At 42.3% G+C, this 25,628-nt stretch overlaps 1 protein-coding gene across 1 annotated transcript; it reads right to left on the bottom strand.

Annotated features, from left to right (window-relative positions):
* Nucleotides 1-8,884: 8,884 nt before the first annotated feature.
* On the bottom strand, nt 8,885-11,920 carry LOC133802561 (NADH dehydrogenase [ubiquinone] 1 alpha subcomplex subunit 2). Its single transcript, XM_062240897.1, has 4 exons — nt 11,549-11,920; nt 10,917-11,012; nt 10,635-10,741; nt 8,885-9,278 (listed from the first exon to the last, which is right to left on the bottom strand). Exons 2-4 carry the CDS (start codon nt 11,000-11,002, stop codon nt 9,172-9,174), a joined length of 300 nt encoding a protein of 99 aa, XP_062096881.1. The 5' UTR covers nt 11,003-11,012; nt 11,549-11,920; the 3' UTR covers nt 8,885-9,171.
* Between the last annotated feature and the right edge of the window lie 13,708 nt (nt 11,921-25,628).

Below are 25,628 nucleotides of genomic sequence, written 5' to 3'. Positions count from 1 at the left end.
CTGTAGCGCTACCCTGTTTCCAGAAATGGGTTTTTGAGTTATTTTCAGGGGTTTTTGCTCGGGGGTTCGGGGTTCGATTCCACCACCCCATTTGGTGGAATTGGAGCTTCCCGAGGGCTCGTGATTGGTCCCGAGGCTAGGGTTCGGACTTGAGGTTTGGTGGTGATTTTGATCTATGGTTGTGACTAGGTGTGCGCTGGGGCTCAAGGGGGATCGTGCTCAAGGATCACAATGAACAAGGCTAGCAAATCCAAAGGAAAGAAAACTGCACCCGATTATATGTTTGTGATGGGACTAAGATCTCCCGATATCTGTATAATGTCAATGATGGTATTATGCCATTGTAACGACCCAAATTCGCTAATAAGGCTTAAGGGCCTTGATTAGTGTGCCAGGAGGGCAGGTTGGGATTTATGTGTGATTTTATGAATTAAATGCGTGATTATGATTTAAAGCATGTTATTTGGCTATTTGTTTAACTGAGATGCATGGCTATGTTTACTAGTATGCATGTAGGCCCGGATCGTGTTAGAAGGGCATAATTGTAATTTTGGCCATGATTGGCATAACGGTATTGATATGTGATAATTGTATTCTGTGAATTGTACCACGTGGGTGTGGTTGTATTATTGTGACGCACGTGCCGAGACGGTCCTAGAGAGCTAGTTAACTCAAGAGTCACAACGGGATTTCTATACCCGGCTCGGGAGGAGCCTAGGGGTACCTCGGGAATTTTAAGGTTAAATTGAGATTTAGCGGGTAATGGTTATTGGAGATTTAGTAACCTGGGTAACCATTAGTTACTTCTGAGAGTAACAAGTTCTAGGTAGAAAATGGTAGAAATGAAATAGAAGTAAAAGGACTTAAGTGCCCTTGAGGTTTAGTTGGGAAAGGATAGGCAAGGAGGGGTAAAATGGTCATTTGGCTGGGAAATTGATTTATGGCAGCTGGGTTATAAGGGGGTACACGGTTTGGGGCTTGGCATTGATTCGTTTTGATAAAAACTAAAGAGAAGAAAAACCAAAGAGAAGGAAAGTTAGGGCAATGAGAAGAAGAAGAAGAAGAAGAAGAGAAGTGAAGGAGCTGAAATTTGGAGACTTAGGAGATGAATCAAGGGAGCTTGGGATGGGATTCTCTACTTAAGGTAAGGAATTTATACACATTTAAGGCTTGATTATGTTATGGGTTAAGAGATTTGAGCATGGTTTAAGTTTGAACTTTGAGTTTTTAATTTTCTGAAATTGAAATCAAGGATGTGGATTTTGGGGATTTGATTGTGTGTTTGATTGCTTTGATGATGTTTATGGGTTGCTAGATGGGTCATATGAAGTTTGGATTTGATTTTGGGGTTTGGGTATTGGTTTGGTATGAATTGGGAAGGTTTTAGCTCGGAGAAAACGCAGGAGAAAACCCAGAATTCTGGGTCTGCGAAGGCGTGCCGCGACACAGGTTTTTTCGTGCCGCGGCAAGGGAGCCTCTGATTGATGGGTGCCGCGGCACAAGGCTGTGGTGCCGCGGCACAAGGCTAAATTCAGGGCATCATTTTTAGGCAATTTTAGGCCTTTCCTCCGGAGGTTCGGGGGATGTCTCCGGGGTGTTGTTTTAAGGTTTTAGAGGTCCCGAGAGTGCGGGATTGGTCCCGGGAAGTGGTTTTGGGTTGATTAGTATTGAGGGATGTTTCTTGTGTGTTGTAACTAGGTTGTTGGTGAGGCTCGTGCTTGAGGACCGTGCTCGCGGCTTTAGTGCATCAGGAGGCTCGGAATTCAGGTAAGAAAACTATAACACCCGTAGGATAGGGCGTGGGCCCATAGTATGATTGCGGGGCGCGACCCTATATTGCATCACATGTTAGGGTGCAGACTTAAATGAATTAATATTTGATTGCATGTTGTTGTGTTATATTATATGTGTGATTATGATGAAATGAACGGCAAGGGCCGAGTACGGCGTAAGCCGGGGCGGCCGTGGGCCGAGTACGGCGTAAGCCGGGGCGGCCGTGGGCCGAGTACGGCGTAAGCCGGGGCGGCCGTGGGCCGAGTACGGCGTAGGCCGGGGCGGCCGTGGGCCGAGTACGGCGTAAGCCGGGGCGGCCGTGGGCCGAAAGTAACACCTAGCACATGGGATGCTATATTCAGGGTGGGACCCAAGGGATACATGAGTTATCCTCGCGGTGAGAACCGATACCCCAGGCTTCGGTAAGGCTCTGGGGCGGCTTGGCCGTGTTTTCTTAGTCTAATGATTGACTTGTTTATTGTGGATTATCTTTTATGATAAACTGTATACATTGCATATGTTATGTTCTGCATGAGTTTTCTTGCTGGGCTTCGGCTCACGGGTGCTCTGTGTTGCAGGTAAGGGCAATGACTGAGTCAACCAACCATGAGTACGGAGAGCGTGAAGCGACGCGTACATGTTTGGCCTGCCCGACTGCTTTGGTTGGGGGTTTATTCGTAAATGGCTGTAATAATCTATGATTTTATGATTTCTCAAACTGTAACCTTATTTCAAGACGTGATTAGTTTTCAAACCTTATTTTGGGATCCCAAATGTTTAATAATAGAAGTTTTAATGAAACGACGCATTTTCTAAGATTACAGCCTTAACTTTTAATTAGTCACACTTTTGTTTCAAAACCTCGGTTAGCGAGTTCATTGCACACTGTTTTGTCTTAAAAACTCACTTAGTAACGGCTCTAAGGTAGTAGGGCGTTACAGCCATGGGGACATGTGATAGCGGCCTAAGGGTGCCGTACACAATATTTGCGCACAGGGCGCAGCTTGGCCACTGGTAGCCGAGGACAGCTTAATATTCACTGAGCTCGGTTTAAGCGGGCCGGAGTCAGTGGGATAACGGAGGGTGTGGCCTGAGGGCGCTAACCCTAGTTATCATTTGTGATTTGGTGTATGATATGAGTTGATATGTTTAGTATGCTGAATACTTGATTATCCTGAATGTTTATATGGTTGAGAACATGTTTATGCAATATGCGATATTGGATTGTCTATTGATTGCTTATGCTCTGTTATTGTGTTTTCTTGATGGGCCTTGGCTCACGGGTGCTACGTGGTGCAGGTAAAGGCAAAGGCAAGTTAGACCAGTCCTGAGGTGGAGAGCTGCAGGGCTGAATGTACATAGTTAGTTGTTCGGTCGCCTTGGCCGAGGAGTGGATCAGGACAGGGATCGTTGAACTGTCTATTTTGCCTTAGTATGGCTAATATTGTATTTAAATCGTGAATCTTTTGTAAATGGTTTTAATTCTATTGTTTTTGGGATCCCGTGTAAACAGGAGATGATATTTAAAAGAAATGCGAATTTTAAGACCAAAATCTTTTAACCCTAGTTCCATTATAGTTTTAGTAACACGTTTTTAATTAAATGACTTGATTAGCAAGTATAGCACTTTTATAAACACACAGTGTAACAGTCTTGGCTATCCAGGGCGTTACATATAATGTGTTCGGGAATTATTAAATAGCGGGTAGTAATTAAGTAATGGTTGGTGTTGACTGCGATTTTAGCCAACGACGTGAGAACGTCAAATACGATATAGCCTTCAAGAGAAATAAAACGACACAGACAGTTTTAATCAAGAAAAGTAAATAACACAAGAGATTTTATAGTGGTTCAGCCCCGATTGTCGGTACTAATCCACTTAGAGTTGTGATTTATAGATCTGTACTCAAGATCAGATGGACTGAGCCAACTGAGTTTCTTCAGTACATATTGCAAAAATACAATAATTCTCTCAAATGTCAGCACTTTCTCTCTCTAGAATACTCAGACCCAATTTCCTCTCTCTAGAAAGAAGAAGCAGAAGAAGCCCCCTCTAATCCCATAAGCCCTCTATTTATAGGCTTAGGGTCATACATACGGTATCCCCTAGAACCGAGATATTTTATTATATTTATTACATTTAAATTACAAAGAAACATTCAAAATTCAAAATGTAACAAACCCCCCATTTGTGGGAAGAATGAGAGATTCCCGCATATCTTGTTGAAGTTGTTTCTGGGAATCTTGACTTAGTCTCCTCTAGCCAGTTGATCCACCTCTTACTGACCACCCATGCAAGTGCTGGTCGAACATGTGCATGGTGGTAGGACAAACATTTGTTGGTCGGACGTGCATGGTGGTAGGACATGCATGGTGGTAGGACATGCACTTCTCTCCTCTAACATGGCACTCTCCTCTAGCATGCCATGTTTCTCCTCGGACCAAATCCATGGGGTCTCCTAGGACCACCCTCTTGGGGTCTCCTAGGACCACTCTCTTGAGTTCTCCTCAGATGCACTCTCCTTAGCTCTCCTCTCCTCGGACCAAATCCATGGGGTCTCCTAGGACCACCCTCTTGGGGTCTCCTAGGACCACTCTCTTGAGTTCTCCTCAGATGCACTCTCCTTAGCTCTCCTAGGATACACTCTCCTTAGCCTCCTAGGATGCATTCTCCTTAGCCTCCTAGGATGCACTCTCCTTAGCTCTCCTAGGATGCATTCTCCTTAGCCTCCTAGGATGCATTCTCCTTAGCCTCCTCGGACCAAGGTGCACTTGGCTTGGTTATGACATCTTTCAAGCAGTCCAAATTCTTCGTCAGTCTACCGGGTCCCTTTATCACAACTCTGAGGAGTCAATGTATTTATTGACTATTAATGTGTATTTTACTGATCATGCACTGCCACTTGTCACCTTTATTGCCACGTTATTGATCTCCAATTTTTGGGTATAACAGTTGGGATATGTCGGGATTAATAAGGATTTATAAGACTACTCGGGGACTTAACAGGGTATAGCAAATGACTGAAATGCCCTTGGGTTACTTAAGGATTAGGGATAAGCTAAAGGGCTATTTTTGGTCATTTTTGTTTAAGGATAGACTTATGTAAGGCAGTTGATTCTAGGGTCTTGTAGAGGAAGTTAGAAGGAAAGAAGCAGAAGGAAACTCTCATCTCATTTTTCTCTCTCTCTTGAAGTTTTGGAAATCTTGAGGAGAAAGCTTTGGATTTGAGGCTGCAAATTGGGGATATCAAAGCAAGGAGCAAGGTTAAAGATAGTTAAGGGTCGAATTTTCCTTGAGGTAAGGCTTTGCTCTGTATTGTTGGTGGTTTGAGTTATGGTTTGAAGGTTTATTTTAAAATTTAAGCTTTAGTTTGATTTTTGAGCTTTGATGGGTTTTTGGGCTAAGTTTTGTGGTTGTTATACTGGTTATGTTGGTTGGTTATGAATCCTAGGAAGAATTCTAGGATTAGGGCTCTGAATTGATGATTTCCAAGGAAGGTAGCTCGTAAAGTTTGCATGGGAATTCTGGGTTTCGGGTTCGCACCGCGACCTTGTTCTTCAGCACCGCGGCTCGCTTGAGTTTATAGGCTAGAGGGGCTTCGAGGAATTTCCCAGGCGCCGTGGCGCAAGGTTTGGGCGCCGCGGCCCTAGGCTAGTAGATGTGAGGCAATTTCGCCTCTGCTTTGGGGCGCGCCGCGGCGCTCAAGGAAGGCCGGGCTGCGGCCAAAAAGTGGATTTTTGGCAAAATGAGGGTTTTTAACTCGAGAACTTGAACGTTAAGGTTCGGGAAGGTTTCTACTACCTAGTTTGGTAGAAACCAAGGTCCCGGAGGTTAGAGTTAAGTCTCAAAACTATTTAATGAGTTAGAACTTGATAGTTGGTTTTATTCATGCGTTGTGACTAGGATTTCTCTTCAAGGCTCGGGTTTGAGGACTGTGCTCGTGATCGCGGTGCTCGAGTAGCTTGGGACACAGGTAAGAAAACTGATGTACCCGTAGAGCAGGGCGATGCCCTATAGCTTATGTTGCAGGGCACAACCCTATATGATTGTGTTGCAGGGCGTAGCCCCATTGATTATGTTTATATGTGCTTAAGTAGTTGTTTTATTATACTATGTGTGCATATATGTGAATGAACGGCAAGGGCCGAGAACGGCGAGGGTCGGGAACGATGAAGGCCGAGAACGGCGAGGGCCAGGAACGGCGAAGGCTCCGGGAGCAGCGTTTAGAACGCGGAGTGCGAGTTGCTAGGGCGAGACCCTATAGGATACATGGGATATCCTCACGGTGTAGACCGCGAACCCAGGGCCTGGTAAAGCACCTGGGATGGCATGGTCGTATGTGTTTAGCCTGTTGAGGGCTTGATTATATGTTGAATGATAAATATGCGTATGTTATTTGCTTGTGTGAGTTTTCTTGCTGGGCTTCGGCTCACGGGTGCTGGTAAGGGCAAGAGGAAGGTCGACCTACCATGAGTACGAAGAGCGTGAAGCGACGCGTACATGTTTGGCCTGCCTGGCTACCACGGCCAGGGGTATTTTTGGGAGATGTTTGTATTAAACCTAGTTTTGTCGTTTAGTCGACTTTAATCATATTTTAGAGTTGTAAATATATTTCTAAACAGTATTTTGGGATCCTAAATGTTAAATACTTTATAATTTTCAATGAATGGGTATATTTTCAAATATGTGACTTTGTTTATGGTTTAGCTACACTTTTGTCTTAAAACCTCGATTAGTACGTTAATTGCACGTTTATAACCCACTTAGTAACGACTCTGAGGAAGTAGGGCGTACATATCTACTTCGACTGGTAACATCGCCTCGTACCCATATGTTAGCGAGAAGGGGTTGTGCCTAATAGAAGTTCTTTTCATCATCTTGTATGACCATAACACTACGGGGAGTTCGTCTGGCCATGCCCCCTTGGCCACCTCCAAGTATTTCTTAAGTGTGTCTTTGAGGGTCTTATTGGCTGCCTCAACTTGTCTGTTCTCCTGCGGGTTTGCAACTGACGAAAAGCTTTTCACAATTCTATGGCGAACACAAAAGTTTGTGAAGTGTTCGTTGTCAAATTGAGTTCCATTATCGGAAACTATCTTATGGGGCAACCGGTACCAGCAAATTATTTTTTTCACAATGAAGTCCAGCACTTTCCTTGAGGTGTTGGTCACCAATGGCTCAGCCTCGCACCATTTGGTGAAGTAATCGATAGCAACCACAACATATTTCACTACCCCGCGACCCGTGAGAAGTTGGTTGATGAGGTCGATTCCCCACACTATGAATGGCCACGGACGACTATGCATCTTTTTCAGTTCTTTCGGAGGGGCTCGTGAGATCTTTGCAAACCGCTGGCATTTATCACACTTTTTGATGTACTCCATTGAATCTTCTTCATGGATGGACAAAAATGGCCTTGACAGGGTATATTTTTCAAGAGGCTTTGCCCCCCAACATGGTCACCCCAAAATTCTTCATGTACTTCTTAAAGTAGTGGTTGAGCTTCCTCCCTTGTGATGCACCTCAGTAGTGGCATTAAATAGCCTTGTGAATATAGGCGACCGTCATGGATGATGTAGCATGGGGCATGGTACAAGATCTTTCTATCTTGGTTTCTCTCTGCCGAGAGGATTCCTTCCTTTAGGTACTTTACAATAGGAGTCATCCAAGAATCCACCTCGTCAATCAACATTGCCTCCCTGGCGTCGCTATCCTTGGGGTTGTTAGGTTCAGGGTCGCCAAGTATGGGGTTGTCGATACTTGGAGCCGCCAAGAACTCAATCGGCACGATATTGATGGTCTTCGTGTCTTTCGCACTTGCTAACATGGCCAATGCATCAGCATTGGAGTTTTGCTCTCTCGATAGTTGTTCGATTTCGAAATAATCAAACTGAGCGAGCAAATCCTTTTCCCTTAGCCAAATACGACACCATCTTAATTCTACGGGCTTGATACTTGCCCAATATTTGATTGACAACTACCTGGAAGTCACTCTTTATCTTAAAAAGTTTGGGTTTTAACTCCATCGTCATTCTCAACCCGACTAATAGAGCTTCGTACTCGACTTTGTTGTTTGTGGCAGCAAACCCGAACCTTAGAGCGCAATGGATGCGGTATCCTTCGAGTGTTACTAAAATTAGACCGACTCTAGCATGACGTTCATTGGAGGTCCCATCTACAAACACTTGCCAATATTCTTACTTCTACCCTCAACGTCTCGTATCTTTCCATTTCAAGTGATTATTGCTTCTTTTGTAATGATTAAGTGACAAATTTTAAGTTTATGCATAGTTACCTATTCATTTCTATATTCTATATGTAAAGTAGTATAACTCCAATTTGAAGCTTAAACATAGAAGAAGAATTTACGACTGAGGGAGGAGTCACAATTCTCTCCGTCCATAAATGAAAAAGTAAGTGTTCAGTTAAGTGTTAATTTTCCCAAATGTTCATAATTTCTTAATAATGTAACGTGGACATTCAAAATTTCATATTAGTGAAAATTAATGAGGAATAATCTTTTTGTTTACTTTTCTTCTATTCGTGATTTTTTTTTTTCCAAAACTACTTTCTTAGGTTTTCAAAAACACGATTTTCAAACAATTTTATTTGTCAAAAAAATAACTTAAAAGACAACAATTGAACAACTAGACATCAACCCATTGCATACTAACACATTAAAAAACAACTGAAAGACAACAATTTGACAAGAAGTCAACCTACTACATACTATTATATTTTAAAAAATTAAAATATATCTAAAAACAACTAAATACTAATTAGACATTAACATAACAACAATAGAACAAATATATATATAAACTTAAACAACTAAAAATCAATACGAAAACAACTAAAAAAACCAACACAAAATAAAAAAAAAAAAACAAGCAAAACTGTAAAAACATAAATAATTTCTAAGACATGTAAAATTGAAAGAAAAAAAAACTTCTTTAGTCCTTAAAAATGATTCTTTTAATCAAAATAAAATGTATTATATAAATTTCCGAAAATTGATTGCATTATTATTGTTAAAAAGAGGTCCTTGCTGCTGCAGTTTCCCAACATGAAAACCAAATCCAATGGTTTGATGATCACAAACTCAAGAACTATTGAAGTATGTTCTATATGTTAAACAGAAAGGCTTAATGCTTAAATCAAGTTCCATCACCCAAAAGTGCTCCAATTTTGCATCTAACCTACATAATTTAATCCATGTAATGTTCAAATTACAAAAGATGCATTACCAAACATTTGGCTGAAACAGTTATTCTCAAAAGAGAGACATTGCATTGGAGCCAAAACGAAAAGGCCAGACAAGTATTCTATTGAAATGTTTTCCACGAGAAAGATTTTATTTCATTCTTTAACATTCTTCTTATTGCATGAACAATTGATCAAGCTTTAGTCCCAGCTGCCCCTGCTTTCACAAGGTCTTCAAGTGCCTTTGAAATCTGTGCCTCGCTAAGACCTTCTAATCGTACACCCCTCTCTACACCCATGTCTTCTCAGCAACCAAATGCCACGAAGATCATAAGATAATGTTATGTTCAGGAAGCAACCAAGGAGAACTATATTCTCATTAGAATTTACTTGAAACTTGAAAATAAACTGCAATGTATGTTTAATTCCTATGCTAGCAAGGATACAGCTTTTTATCATCAAATCCTTAGCTTAAGGGCATGGTTGATATAACTTCAATGGATTGCTATAAAATAAAGTTAATGTTGAGGTTGAGGTTGTGGTGCCACTTAACTACATTGAAAAGAAATGGTGCTTCGAAACAAAACAAAAAAGCCCAACTCAACATAATATAAAAACAACATTTAACTTTTATTAATTCTTTGATCATTAAACCGCCAAAAAATTCAACCCATAAAGAAAAGGTAAAAAACGAATTAGCACATAAACACTTAATCATATCATCTCATGGCTCGACCATTTTACAATTTGTGCTTTTAGTCACTTCAATCTTACAGTTAAGCATGATATATAATTGATGGGGATGCCAATTTTAGAGTGAAACTGCCAATATGATATGATAACTCAGTTCGAAGTTTTATCTTCTACTATATAACCTAAATCTTTATTTTTTTAAGGTGTCATTTTAAAGAGATAGCTTTAAGGTGGTCTGTAACTTCAATAACAGTAGTCATCACAATTTAAAACTGGTTTCCAAATGCATTTTTCAAATGAAACATTAACAATAAAACACTTGGTTTATTCAAAAGAAAAAAAAACACTTGGGATGTGTCTCCAGGTCAAGGTGTTGGGTTGCATACGGTAACCCTAATAGAAACAATAAAACATAATATGCATTTATAGTAGAAATTGAATATTGTAAAATTTGTCACTGGTAAACATTCAGGCTTGTCAAGTGACAACATTACAGCTTCAAACATAAGAACTAACATTTCCTAATATATGCAACGCTTCAAAGATTCAATGAATTAATTTAAAAATTCTAAGCATTTTTTGGAGGAAAAAAAATGTGTAATATTCTGCAATATCTTAGAAAGCATACTTCTCCCACTCTAATTCTAATAAACCAAGGATTTTCACTTTCTGTAATACACATTATACATTTCTAGTATTGCTACCAGATATTATCAAGTATAATACTTTCCAATTCAATAAGATACCTATAAATTTTTCAGTAGCAAAACATTATCAGATTCATCATCACAGCCAGCTGATTCAGTAGAGGCCATACTTTACAAATCTTATAGCTATATATCCTTTTTGGATCAACCAAGCACGTTGTATTAAAATGTGTCAGAATTTTCAGGCTAAATTCACAAATCTAAAGGAAAATCAGAAGTTTAAAATCCATGCCATAAGTTAAAAAGACAAAAAATACCATATCTTGCCCATAACTGAGGATCAACTCCCCTGCATTCCCGGATCAAGATTGGAAGCTTCGGGTTCAGTGCTTTCAAATCCTGGTAATTCTTCTCTACAAATGTTCTGCCAAAAAAGAAAAAGTAAGAGCACAAACCATTTTTCAAGTCCATTAACAAAAATTAAATAAAAATGATACACCTACAAATTTTTATATGACTTTTGTTGTTATTTAAAATGACCCACTACTCAAAACTCACTGTGGCCATGGATGAAAGTTTTTTTGGGAAAGAATGAAGACCTGGTGGCGGAGCTCGCAGGGGACGATTGGCAGAGCAGAACCCTAAGCTCCTTCAAATTCTTTGATAATTGTCCTCTCCATGCCATTTTCTTTGCTCTGAGGACATATCGAATATCAAACATCTCAAGAAAAAATTATTAAAAGACTACTACACAAACAAAATTAAGCACAGAAAGCATGAATATGAAACGCAGGGAGAATATGATCAATTGGCAGGGGTGCACACGAATCAAATTTCGGATTTTCGGACTCTGGTTTTACAGATTCAGGATTTTGAAAAAGGCTATGCAAACCAGTCAGAAAATATTCGGATTTCCTACCAGATTTCGAACAGGTTTCAGATCGGATTTCAGATTTCACCCAAAATTGGGCCTCAAATTTCAGTTTTATCACTTGAAAAAAAGCTAAAATTCTAAACTTATTAATGAGGTCTGAACCTCTAAATTTTTTTTATCATTAAAAGATTTACATCTCACATTCAAAATCAAAAATCATTTATACCATTTATTTATTAACTTAATTGAACCTCTTTCTCTCGGTTTTGTTAACTTATTCCATTTAAAATTGTGAATTTAGGTTTTGAACCACTGAATTTTATCAACAAAATTAAACTTCAAACCCTAAAGCAATACCGGCGGCGGTGGCTCTGACTCTGGGCCTCCCGTTTTGGTGAAGAACTTGACGGAGGAAGCAATATGGATCGATAAGAGGAAGAAGGTGCTATGGAATTCCCGACTTTCAAACTCAAACTTCCGAATTTGAAGGAGACCGCGAGTGTAAGAGGGCGGCGGAGTAAGGAACAAATCGAGTGAGACAGGTGGCGGATTGAGGGAGATGGAGAAAAAACGGACTGAGTGAGAGAGGCTGGCAGAGTCAAGAAGAAATCGAATGAAAGATGGTGGGGGAGGGAAGGAGATGGCGCAGGGCTGGAGGTCTCTGTCACCGTGTAGAGAAGGGGATAGAAAACCTAACAAACAAAATGTGGGCTGGGCTCTTGTCAAGAAAATTCATTTCACAATGTATGGGAAATTTTAAAGAGAAAATTACATATTGGGCGTGCAAAAATATGGTTTTTAAAAAATAAAAAGTTAATCTAAGATTTTTTACTTTTATGAGTTTATTTTTCTATAATTTTATATAAAAGTTGTTTTATGTCATAGTTTTACCTTTAATTAAGTTTTATTAATTTAGAAGACAATATTTGTAATTTGATTATTATTTTTTTAGCTTATTTATTTTTTTATATTATTTTTATATAACTAATTTTATATTAAATTTTTCTTTGGTTGTTTTGTAAAAAAAATTTTGTGATATGAATTGAGTTTATTATTATTTTTATTTATTATAAACATTTTCCCTTATTTTTTATATTGTATGTTTCTTTTTTCAAATGTTGTGTAAGGTAACTAGTTACTTGATTGATTTTTGACAATTATGTAAAAAAAATCATACAGCTAGGTTGTTATCCAAAAAACAGGCACGGGTGACGTGGCAGACTTTTTTTGCACGTGGCTGACACCTGGCAGAAGGTCCGTTCGACCATCGACCAATAAGATTCCCCTGGCGTAACATTTGAAGCTTTTATACGACCAGTCTGGTCGTATACTCCATATATTTAGAGATAATTTTGTACAATTGTAATCATATCTGAGATTATCTCTCATGATCCATGATAATCCGATTATTTAGGAAAGAATATCTGTAACTGATTCATGTAATCCTCCTTGAGCCTATAAATAGAGAGAAATAGCTCAAGGGAAGGACTTTTGATTGATTTTTAGTTTACGCTTTACAAGAGAATTAAGGCTATTATCTTGCGATTGTATTGTTGATCTCTCTCAGGTCGGTGAAACTCAGAGAACCCTGGTTCTTTGATCACTCCTTTGAGAATTCATATCAATAATAGCTTAAGTGGACGTAGGTCATTACCATTTTTGTGGGGCCAAACCACTATAATCTGTTGTGTTCTTTACTGTTTTTGCTATTAAATCCATTTCAATACATCTAGTCACATCAAGCATTTGACTCCGTGTCAGTTTACCAAATCGAGGGTCAACATTCTGGTGCTTTCATTGAGAGTTTGCTACGAGATTGTTGAAGCATTAATGGCGAAAACAACAAAGAAGACTGGGCAGGCGAATGGCGCTGCACCATCTCAACCGCCTCCTCCCCCAAACATGGCTGAAAATGAGCCACACTTGGAATTTGATGAGGAGGAACTGGACTCTGAGACGCTGAGAAATACCCTGGGGGTATTGCAAGATGAACTGGCCAATATGAGGGCCAGTCAAGAAAGTGCTGCGGAGATTATGGCGTGGCGGCAGCAAGAGATAGAACGACAGCGCCAGGAGCTAAGTGAAAGACAGACGGAGATGGACCGTCGTCAGAGGGAGGCCATGGCAGCCCTCAAAGCAGCCCTGCAGTTGGCTAGGAATCAGGCTGCACGAGCCTCACAGCCTGATCAACCCTCAAATGGGCCACCCCAAAGGGGTTCCAATCCTAGCCCCCCAATCCAGCCGACGAGCCATCAAAGGCCTAAGCAGCCACCAATGCCTTAGGATGATGTCCCACCAAGGGATCCTGAGATGCAACCTCTATCCCAGGCTGGTCGAGGCAATCCCCCGCAGCCAAGGCAGAATAGGGTCGGGCAGCGGCCCCGTAGTCCTAGACGCCATAGGGGTGAAGAGCCAAACCCACCGAGCAGGGGGCAGCGTCCTTCTGGCAACAGAAGGAACTCAGAGATAAGCTCTGCGGTCCGGGGCCCCCCACGACATGATAATGCACGGGGACCTACCGACCAACGCACGCCATCCTCTAACGCTCGGGAAGTTCTTGCCCGAGGAGGCAACCGAGGGGACAGTCAGTCCCACCATAGCCAATCGAGGTTCAGAGAGAGCCATGGTTACAATGAGGCCGACTCAGGCAGAGGAAATGCTGGTCGGAGAAATGAAGAGAGAGGTGGGGGTAGAAGCCCACCACCTAGGGAAGAACAACTAGAGAAACGTAACGCTGGGGGGCAGCCCAGACAAAACAACGTCTTTAACCGGCTTGGAGCAAGCGAGCAACGGCGAAGAGACGAAGACTTAAGGGATGTACTCAATGACCGTCGGGAACGACACGACGAGTACATTCCCTCAGCAGCAGAGGCCCCGGCGATTCCTGACGCCGTGCAAGCCCAAATAGATGCCCTCAACCAAGCAGTACAACAGCTGGTCGGGGGAAGACCGTCTCATATCGAGTACGACAGGACAAGAGGCACTCCTTTCGTTCAAAGGATAGCTGTGGCAGAAACTCCTAGCAAGTTTAAGATGCCCACGCTTCCGAACTTTGACGGGTATGGTGACCCGGTATCTCATGTCAAGTTTGAGATACAGATGGACATTCAGAAAGTGTCCGAAGACGCTCGGTGCAGGATCTTTCCTGCAACACTTTCTGATGCTGCACAGGAGTGGTTTTTCAAATTCCCTCCTGCAAGTATTGTTTCTTGGGAGATGTTCGTAAAGGAATTTTACGAACAATTCTATGCGGGTCGAGTGCACCCAACTGAGGCAAACCAGCTGGTTGAGATACGCCAACAAGAAGGAGAGCCACTGAAAGATTACATCCAGCGCTTTATGCGAGCAGCTACTGGAGCTAAAACAGTGGGAGATGAGGGCAAGATGATGGCCCTAACTGCATGAGTTAGGCGTCGTACACCTTTGTGGAGTAGCCTCAAGAAGCATGGAGTTAAGACTACCCAAGAATTCTTGGATCGGGCTGATCGATACATCAAACTCGAAGATGCCATTGCCAGCGAGGGAAAGCCCCCAGGCAAAGATAAGGGAACTGCAGAACCCGCCAAAGCCGCCAATGGGTCCAAACCCAACGGCAACGGCAAAGGCAACGGGAATGGCAATGGCAACGGCAAGAATGGGGGCAAAAGGTCCCATAATGAACCTTCCACCTCCGAAAATAAGCGCGCTAAGGGCAACCATTATGAGCCGCGGTTCACTAACTACACTGCCCTTATCGAGTCTCGAGGAGAGGTGTATCAGGCCACGAGTTCCAGTGTGCCTTACAAAAGACTCGCTCCCATTTGAAAGGATATTTCGAAAAGAGATACTACCAAGTTCTGTCGTTATCATAACGACTACGGACACGATACAAATGAGTGCAACCAGCTGAAAGACGAAATTGAGTTCCTTATCAAACAAGGACACTTGAGGAGATATGTATGGGCCTCGGGATCTTCCCAACGAGAGGCTCCAGGTGGCAACGAGCAGGCGCCTGCACGCCAACACTCGCCACCTTTGCAGCCTGATCCCGTAGCTGGCACTTTACTCACCATCTATGGAGGCCCACACCTTGCGTGAAGCAGCGGAAAGGCAAGGGAACAATATGCTCGGACCCTACGCTACAATCAGGACATCGAGATGATGACTGTGGAGGACCGAGCATCAAAGAAGGCTTGGTTAGAGGACAGTGAAATAACCTTCTCTGATAGCGACGCCCAGCATGTCCGGTTCCCGCATTCCGATCCGTTGGTCGTGGATGTTCAAATTGCCAACATGATGGTAAAGAGAGTGCTGGTCGATATAAGAAGTTCAGTAAACATCCTGTATAAATCTCCGCTGGAACGCATGAAGTTGTCCGTCAAGGACTTGGAGGCCTGCAACCAAACAATATACAACTTCTCTGGTGAAGGACTCGCCCCAACAGGGTCAATCAGACTTCCGATTACAGCAGGAACAGCGCCTGCTACCAGGACATTACTCGCCACTTTCATAGTATTTGATTGTCCTTCGGCGTACAATGCTGTAATCGAAAGGCCCATACTGGTTTACCTTCAGGCCGTCACCTCAATATGGCACCTGGCCATGAAATTCCCGACAGACGCAGGGGTAGGACTCGTGTTGGGAAATCAGAGGGAAGCAAGGGAGTGCTATAATGCCTCAATTACTAAGGCCAAGAAAGGAACAGCGAGGAGCACTCCCTCAGAAAGGTTGCAGATGGCCATAGATACACAAGCCCAATCAGGTGATGAAGTCACCAAATAGGGTGTTGCCCAAAGTGAGGATAGAGACTTAGATCCTCACTTTGGGGATTTTGAGGAAGATGTTGGACCTGTTGAGGACCTTGAGGAGGTCCAGCTTGATGAAGAATCTCCGGCCAAAGTAGTAAAGGTCCGTAAAAATTTGGAAGCAACAACAAAGCACGCACTGGTGGAATTTTTGAGAAAGAACCAAGAAGTTTTCGCCTGGTCACATAAGGACATGGCTGGGATAGATCTTGCAGTCATCAGCCATGTCCTGAACGTTGACAAAAGTTTTCCACCCGTGCAACAGAAAAGAAGGTTGCTCGATAAGGACAGATCAAAAGCCTTAAAAGAAGAAGTTGAAAGACTGAAGGAGAATGGGTTCATCAGGGTGGCGTTTTATCCACCGTGGGTCTCTAATCTAGTACTGGTTCCCAAGCCTAACGGGAAATGGCGAACCTATGTGGATTTCACAGACCTTAATAAAGCCTGCCCAAAAGATTGCTTCCCACTCCCAAGGATCGACCAGCTGGTCGATGCAACTGCAGGACATGAGATCCTCTCTTTCATGGATGCATACTCAGGATACAATCATATCATTATGCATCCCCCTGACGAGGATCACACTAGCTTTCGAACCGATACAGGGTTATACTATTATAAAGTAATGCCCTTCGGATTGAAAAACGCTGGTGCGACTTACCAGCGATTAGTTAACCACATGTTTAAGGAGTTGATCAGAGTAAACATGGAGGTGTACGTGGACGACATGCTGGTAAAGTCGAAAAAGGCAGAAGGACATGTGAAGGATTTGTAGGAGTGTTTCAATGTTTTGAATAAGTATCAGATGAAGCTAAATCCTCTCAAGTTTTCCTTCGGAGTAGGATCAGGGAATTTTTTGGGGTTCATTGTCAATTCGAGGGGAATCGAAGCCAACCCTGAAAAGATCAAAGCCCTGATCGATATGAAATCGCCGGTAAAAATCAAAGATGTGCAAAGTTTGACTGGAAGGATTGCCGCACTCAGTAGATTCATTTCAAAGTCGACGAATAAATGCATCCCATTCTTTAATCTACTTAGAGGCAACAAGAAGTTCGAATGGACTGGAGACTGCGAGCAGGCTTTCCAAGCCTTAAAAGTCCCCATGGCACAACCTCCTGTCTTATCAAAGCCTATAGATGGAGAAACTTTGTTCATTTACCTGGCCATCACCGAATATGCTGCTAGTGCGGTGCTAGTAAGAGAAGAAGAAGGCGTACAAAATGCAGTTTATTATGTAAGCAAGAGATTAATCGGGGCCGAATTGAGATATCCTCCCATCGAAAGATTAACCTATTGCTTTATTTTGGCTTCAAGGAAGTTACGTCCTTACTTCCAAGCCCATCCCATCATAGTCTTAACTGATCAGCCCCTTCGACAAGTTCTACAAAAATCGGAGGTAGCTGGACGTTTGTTAAAATGGGCAGTCGAACTTGGGCAGTTCGATATAACATATTCACCGCGAGCAGCAGGAAAAGGACAAGTCTTGGCTGATCTCATCGCCAAATTTACTGAACTCCCAGACACGATCAGTGTGAAAAACCTAGTGCGCCTGAGCCCCAAGTTGAAGCTCCTTTGTGGAAGTTATTCACGGACGGATCGTCCAACGAATCTCACACAGGAGCAGGAGTGATATTGATAACGCCAGAAGGGCATCGATTTCACTGCGCTATTAGGTTCAATTTCACCGCTTCAAACAATGAAGCCGAGTATGAAGCCCTACTCGCTGGGTTAAGATTGGGCAAAGACATGAGCATAAAGGTGCTGGATATTTACAGTGATTCACAGCTGGTAGTGAATCAAGTCTTGGGAGAGTATCAAGCACGAGGTCTGAAAATGGTGGCCTATTTAAACAAAACCAAAGATCTGTTGGCACAGTTTGAGAAATATACCCTCCAGCAAATACCTCGAGATCATAATTCAAACGCAGATGCCTTAGCCAAACTCGCGAGTGCGAAAGATGCTGACACTTTAAATATAGTGCCAGTGGAGCGGCTACGCGAGCCGAGCATACGAGTAGATGAAACCAATATGGAGGTACGGTTAGAAGATACATGGATAGTACCATACTTGGAGTATCTCACTAGTGACGTGCTACCATCAGATAGAAACAAAACCAGGACTCTTCAGAGACAGGCTGCTAAATACATTCTGGTCGATGGTGTTCTATACCGAAGAGGATAATCCATGCCACTGCTCAGATGTATTACACCAGAAAAGGCTAAAGAGCTGATGAGGGAAGTACATGAAGGCTTCTGTGGAGATCACGCTGGGGGGTGGAGCTTATCAAAGAAGATTCTAGGGCAGGGTTATTTCTGGGCGACTATGAACGAAGACTCAATGGATTTTGTGTGAAAATGTGATAAGTTTAAGAGGTTTTCCAAGATCCCACGCGCAGCTCCTAATGAGTTAAAGTAGATGCAAAGTCTGTGGCCTTTTGCAATATGGGGTATTGATTTAATTGGGTCCTTGCCAACAGGAAAAGGTGGAGTAAAATACGCAGTTGTAGCAGTCGACTACTTCACCAAATGGGCCGAAGCCGAGCCACTCGCTACCATAACGACAAAGAAAGTGCTTGACTTTATCATCAAGAACATTGTTTGTCGATATGGATTGCCCCGAAAGACCGTCTCAGATAACGGCACCCAATTCGACAGTGACCTATTCACAGACTTCTGCGAGAGGCATGGAATCATCAAAAGCTTTTCTTCAGTCGCACATCCACAAGCCAATGGGCAAGTCAAAGCGGTAAATAAGACACTAAATGATACCCTGAAGAAAAGGCTCAAGGAAACTAAAGGAGCATGGCCAGAACAGCTGCCTGAAGTACTCTGGTCGTATAGAACATCTCATCAAACAGCAACAGGTCATACCCCATTTTCCTTAGCATATGGGTATGAAGCTATGTTACCAGTCGAGTTAGATCCGCCCTCACATCGAAGAATCACATACAACCAAGACCAAAATAGCCAACTGTTGATGGTGTCCCTAGACTCGGTTAAGGAGAAACGAGAAAAAGCCCAACTCCAAGTAGCTACGTACCAGCAAAAAGTCGCCTGATATTTTAACTCTAAAGTAAAAGAAAGAAAGTTTGACATCGGAGACTTAGTACTTCGACGAGTTTTCTTAAACACCCGCGACCCGGCTGCTGGAGTACTCGGACCAAACTGGGAAGGACCTTACCAGATTGAAGAAGTCCTTCACCCAGGCACATACAAACTTGCACGCTTAAATGGAGATCTTGTTCCGCGCTATTGGAACGGAGAACACTTGCGCAAGTGAAAGCAAACTATTTTTCACCCAACAGAAGGATGCTAGCCTCTGCGGCTTGAAGCTCCTCAATAACCTTCGCCCGAGACTGCTCGATGCTGGCACCAGCGTGAGCATGAGCAGCAGTCATTGTCAGCATGGCCTGCAATCAAATAATAAGAGTTAGGCCATCTGAAAAGAAAGAAAAATCAAGACTATAATCACAAAAAGGGAAAAAGTGCTTACACTGGCCACTTCATTAAGGGCCCTGTTGAGGATCCGGTCGACCCCCATGTTTTCAGCCTCAGCCATTGCCTCCCTGCAACGGTCATGCTTCAGGATATGGGCGAGGTGATCCTTGGCTGATCGTAGGGAGCGGCTCGAGAGTTTGGCCCCAGGAAGTTCGGCTTGCTGGGCCTGTTCATTTGGAGCCACGGGCGAAGGATTTGTGGCAGCAGGCGGGGTCTCCTTCTCAGCAGGAGCGGAAGGTTGGGCTGACGATTGGCCAGAGGGCCCGTCCTTTGGGGGATCAGCTGCTCGACTCTTCTTGGCCGAGGGTGCTTGGCTAGACTCGCCATCGTGTTTCCTGGTCGATTTCCTCCTTCGGACCAGGGGAACCTCTTCCTCCTCCTGAGTATTATACAGGTCGAAAACGTTGGCGGAGGCCATGTCTACAGAAAGAGATAAACATGTAGATAGTAAGCTAAAAATAGATGACAAGTTATGGCACATTAGAAAAAAGACAAAGAAAATTACAAAGTCCAATACCCGAGCTATTACTACTTGTCGCTACACTATTGACTCTACTAGTCATACATTCACTCTCTGGCACAAAGAAGTCTGGCCCTAGATTTGGAGTATATGTAAAATTGCCGCCCCCGTCAAACAAGTGACAGGGAATTGGCAAGCTATTTAAAAGTGAAATAACAGTACTGATTTCGTCTGAAGACTCATCCAAGTCTACGACAGTCTCTGCTGCCTTTTGTTTCCCTTTCCCTTGGGGGGCAGAAGGCCTTTCTGCTAAGAGGCGCCAGTAGGTTCCCTGATTGTAACCCCAGTTGGTCTCCTTCGAGGAGGAGACGCTGGGGGTTGCTGCTCGGGATGCCCCTCGGCAGTGGCGTCAACCGCCGCGGGTTCCCTCATTTCCTGATGGGGGTTAGGAGGCCAGACAGCCTCAAGTTCTCATCAGTGACCAGAGACTTAACGCTCTTTTCAGCATCAGTCATTCTGGCCAGTGTGTTGGACCTCAACACCATGTCTGGTGTTGGGTTTGGGCGTAACCATGGTCCTGAAAAGCACAAGATATTTTAGAGAAGTACAAGGAGAATCGTTAAGTAAAAACAATGACCAGTAGAAAAAGGACATTTACCTCCTCGAGCAAAGGTCAGGTTGTTTGCAGTCATGTCGGGCGTGAGGAAATACTCCTGACTGTATTTCCCCACGTTGGAAATATGGGTGGTGTCACTCAGGAATGTTCAGGTTGTTTCCTGGTGAAAAAAATGAAAAAATCCCGTCCCGGACTGTTGGGGGTTGGACTTAAGGTCAAAAAGGAAGTTGACCTCGTGAGGAGTAGGTTCTGGCCATTTTTTAAGTTTGTAAAGGATATAGAGTGCAGCGAGCATTCTATATCCGTTGGGAGTAATTTGAAAGGGGGTGACACCGAAGTAGTTCGCCACCCCCTGATAAAAGGGATGAAGAGGAAGGGTAGCCCCCGCCTCTATATGATACCTCGACCAGGCGCTGTAAGCGCCTCCAGGCAAGTTAGCCCTCTGGTCCGCAGTGGGGATCTTGAGATTGACCCCAGTGAGGGGATACTTCCTGAGATAATTAGCCAACATTCTGGGGGTCACCTGGCTAAGGGGAGAGAGATACCACTTGACATCAGGAAGGGTTGAATGCCGAGGGCGAGCCCTGACCTGAATGCGAGGGTCCGGGACAATGTTTTCTCGACTGCTGGTCGAGGGAACCCGAGCTTGCGAATCAGGCTGGGCAATAGGATTTGGATTGTCTTCGGGATTTGGTTTCTTTTGGCCAGGAGATTTGGAATGGGCCATTCTGGATGATGATGGTTGAGGTCTGGAAGAAGAGAGTCTTGAGAATGGAATCTCGTGAACACGTTGAGTGGGATGTTCTTCACCTTCAAGCAGTTGCGCAAGAAGATCGTCTTCGATAGGCCGCTCACCTCCCCACAAATCTGGCATTAAAATCTGCGGACAGAAAAATGGGGAGGTGAGGAAGGAGAGTCTAGAAACATGGTTAGAATAACGGTGGTCATGTATAAAAGTCAAACTTTTATACAACAGCATTTTAACGAAAACCAAAATTTTCCACACGAACAGTTTGAAAAACAGATCAAAAAGTGAAAGCAAAAAGTTTTTTGAAAAAACTTTCTCAACTCTTGTAAGGGCGGGAAAAACTCAGTTTTTCAACTAGCATAAAAATCGAATTTTTACTTCGGTTTTACGTCCTAAATTTATGATCTCGACTATCAAATTGATTCACAACTCCTAAATGGCAAAGATACACCATCCTATCTAGCATCACTCGATAAATCCCCTATTTTCATGAATTTCTACTCAAGAACGCAGACAATATCAAAACCTAGAAGTTAACTCACAACGACATGCACAACGAAAACAAAGAGTAGAAAAGTTCTGAAACTTACAGAAGCGAAGATTATGGAGGTTGGAAGAAATTCCAAGCGTAAGCGAACGAATGTCTGGTTGTTCTTGAAACGCTGAAGGATGGTCTTTAGGAAGAATGAAGGTTCTGATTTAGGGTTTCTTGATAGAGAAATGGCTTGCGTAAAAAGAAAAAGGAGGCTCTGAGGAGGCTATATATATTTTGTCTGTGGCATGAAAAAAGACGTAATCATCAGTTTCCTCTTTTCGAAGCATGGGGAAAGGTGATAGCCGCCAATGGATTGCTTGGGAACTGAAAAGCCGTGATTAGACAAGGGTAGGTTGCTTATTCCAAGAAGGCACGAACTACTCTGACAGATTTGGTGGGGTAACCGAAGAGTCGTTTGCCTTAAAGTTCATTTATTACTAGTCGTAATAAATGAACTTGGGGGGCAAATGTTATAAAAAAAAATGGCACGGGTGACGTGGCAGACTTTTTAAGCACGTGGCTGACACCTGGCAGAAGGTCCGTTCGACCATCGACTAGTGAGATTCCCATGGCGTAACATTTGAAGCTTTTATACGACCAGCCTGGTCGTATACTCCATATATTTAGAGATAATTTTGTACAATTGTAATCATATCCGAGATTATCTCCCATGATCCATGATGATCCGATTATTTAGGAAAGAATATCTGTAACTGATTCATGTAATCCTCCTTGAGCCTATAAATAGAGAGAAATAGCTCAAAGGAAGGACTTTTGGCTGATTTTTAGTTTACACTTTACAAGAGAATTAAGGCTATTATCTTGTGATTGTATTGTTGATCTCTCTCAGGTCGGTGAAACTCAGAGAACCCTAGTTCTTTGATCACTTCTTTGAGAATTCATATCAATAATAGCTTAAGTGGACGTAGGTCATTACCATTTTCGTGGGGCCGAACCACTATAATCTGTTGTGTTCTTTACTGTTTTTGCTATTAAATCCATTTCAATACATCTAGTCACATCAAGCATTTGACTCCGTGTCAGTTGACCAAATCGAGGGTCAACATAGGTTAAATAACATATACCAGGAGGAGTAACCTTCTGCCATAAGAGGGGTAACTAGTTGTTAGGGTATTATGCCCTAATTAAAACCCAAATTCTTTGTAATCTCATTTTATTATCAATAAAAGAATAGAAATCATTTTTTGACTTGGTTAATCACTTTGCTCACATGTTTTATTTTCAAGATTATTTATTTAATATAAACTTCTATTAAATCCCGAGCATATAGCTAATCTTATTTATAGTGACGTAATCACAGTAGAATATAAATATGATATATGTTCCAAATAAGTTAGTCCTAAGATTAGTCAGTGCACCGGATTTACACTGACTTGCCAATCTACGATATGATCTACTTACACATTACAGTGTTATGTTCTTTCCAGAACATTAGCAAAGTAGATAAGATCAGATGTATTTGTTACATCGGGCAGGACCGATATTGACAGTTGATAAGATAAGTAAACATACAGTTATTATCTATTCTAGTCATATCATATAGTTGACCATAGGTCAATTCAATCTCAATTCTGAGTGGTTAGTATTCTAACTGACTGTATTATTTGAGTTCTTTGATTTTTTTCGTTACCAGCTTACCCTACGGACTAGCCCATACTTACATCTTGGGAACTCGGTAGTATAATTGAGTGGGAGTGTTAATCATAGATATGGACATCTATAGCTTATGATGAAGAAGTGAAACGATGGTTTCCTTTTAGTTTGGTTCAAGGTGTTAAATGATAGAGATCTCATTTCAGTAATTAAATTAGTTTACTGAAATATCATTTACAAGGAACTAAGTGTTTTAAGGATAAAATACAATGATGGGTAAAACAGTATTTTAGTCCTATCTCATTGTAGACCTTCTATAGAGGATTCAGTGACAATTATGGTTGTATCAATGGATAATTAATAGTGTATCTATATTTGTTATATAGTGTTCTATGAATTCAAGAGTGCAATTTCGAGAATATAATGGAGTCACGAGGAATTAATAAGTTAGTAAATTTATTTGTTAGATTTATGATAACTTATTGGAGCTTGATTTCATAGGCCCATGGTCCCCATTGTACCTTGGATAAAATCATCTAGATTGTCTCAATTAATTGATTTAATTATCAATTAGAATTATCAAAGTTGACTAGGTCAATTTTGGATAGTTTCACAGAGTTATATAATTTTGAGAAGAAAAGAGAAATTATGGCAGATGTACTAATTAAGATAAATTGGTATCTGTTGACCGTGTTTTTAGCCAACGACGTGAGAACGTCAATAACGACAAGCCTTCAAGAGAATGTAAACGACACTGTACGCCCTGGTTTTCCCACGGGCTGATTAGCAGGTCGAGCCTTGGACTAATCATGGGTTAGTCGAAGGACTCCCCCAGGCCGGAGATCCTGTTTAGTCAACTGACACGGAGTCAAAATATGAATGATATAGACGAATATGTAGAGAATAACGTAATGACAAAAGTAAAGAAAACACAGTAATTTATAGTGGTTCGGCCCCAGGATCTGGTAATGACCTACGTCCACTTAGAATGATATTGATATGGGATCAAAAGTGTGATCAGAGAACTTGGGTTCAATGAGTTTCAACACTTCTCATTAACAATACAAGTTTACTCAGATAAATTCTATAATCTCTATGATTTCCAGGCTCCAAAAGATCCCTTCCCATGAGCCATCTCTTGCTATTTATAGGCTCATGGAGGGTTGCCCAATATTGTTACAGATATTATCCCCTGAATCATGGGATATTCAGAAGATTGCATGAGATAAATTCGGGATTCATAAGATCTTCCCATAAATGTTGCTTTGCCAGCGGAACCACCGACCAGACTGGTCGTGGTAAAGACAGGCTTGTCCTGCTTCTGGTGTGTCTCCTGGTCGATACTCTAGCAGGCGCTTCAGGTATCAGCCACGTGTCAAGAGATTATTCGCCACGTCACAAATGCTAATTTATTGGATAACATTTGTCCCCCAAAGTTTATTTACCACGAACAGTAAATAAACTTTGAACGAACGACCCTTCGGTAACCCCTCCTGACGTGTCAGAGCCCTTCGTGCGTTCTTGAAAAAAGCAAACCACTCCTGTCTAATCAGGGCTTTTCAGTTTCCCAGAAATAATTTTGACGGCCATCACGTTTCCCCAAACTTCGAAAAAGGAGAACTAATGATCACGCCTTTTGAATATCAAAGACAAACTTATATAAGATTACTTGAGCCACTTCTTTCCTTTTCACGCACGCACCTCTCTGTCGAAAACCCTAAAAACCAGAGCTTTACTCTCTCCGGCGAACTTTCCTTTGTGCTGTAGGATCGGACGGTGGGCTCATTGACTCCCGAAGCTCTCACTTCCATCTTCACGACCATTTTCCTTGGTAAGTTATTTTGAAACTCCATGCTTCTAACTTTTCGTGGTGCATGCTTTTAAATGGTGTACTGTTTGAGTCTCTTGGTTTCTGGTTTTTCAAACGCCTGTAGATAGGATATTTTTGTAGGCAAAGTAGGCTTATGAGTAGGTTTAAGACCCAGGATCAGTGCTTTTTAGGACGTAGGATCGAAGTAGCATTTCGATTTTTTAAGCCAGTTAGAAATAATTTTTTTTTCCGTCGTGAGGGGGGTCGAAAAAGCTTTTCAGGAAAACTTTTCACTTTCACCTTTTGGTCCGTTTTTTAAACTGTTTGCACAGAGAGACTTAGTTAGAATGCTTTTATATAAAGGCGTAGCCTTTAT

Source organism: Humulus lupulus, chromosome 9 (assembly GCF_963169125.1).
Source record: "Humulus lupulus chromosome 9, drHumLupu1.1, whole genome shotgun sequence".
NCBI lineage: Eukaryota > Viridiplantae > Streptophyta > Magnoliopsida > Rosales > Cannabaceae > Humulus > Humulus lupulus.
The sequence above is the reverse complement of the archived record's forward strand: the minus strand, read 5'-3'. Positions and strand labels throughout refer to the sequence as shown.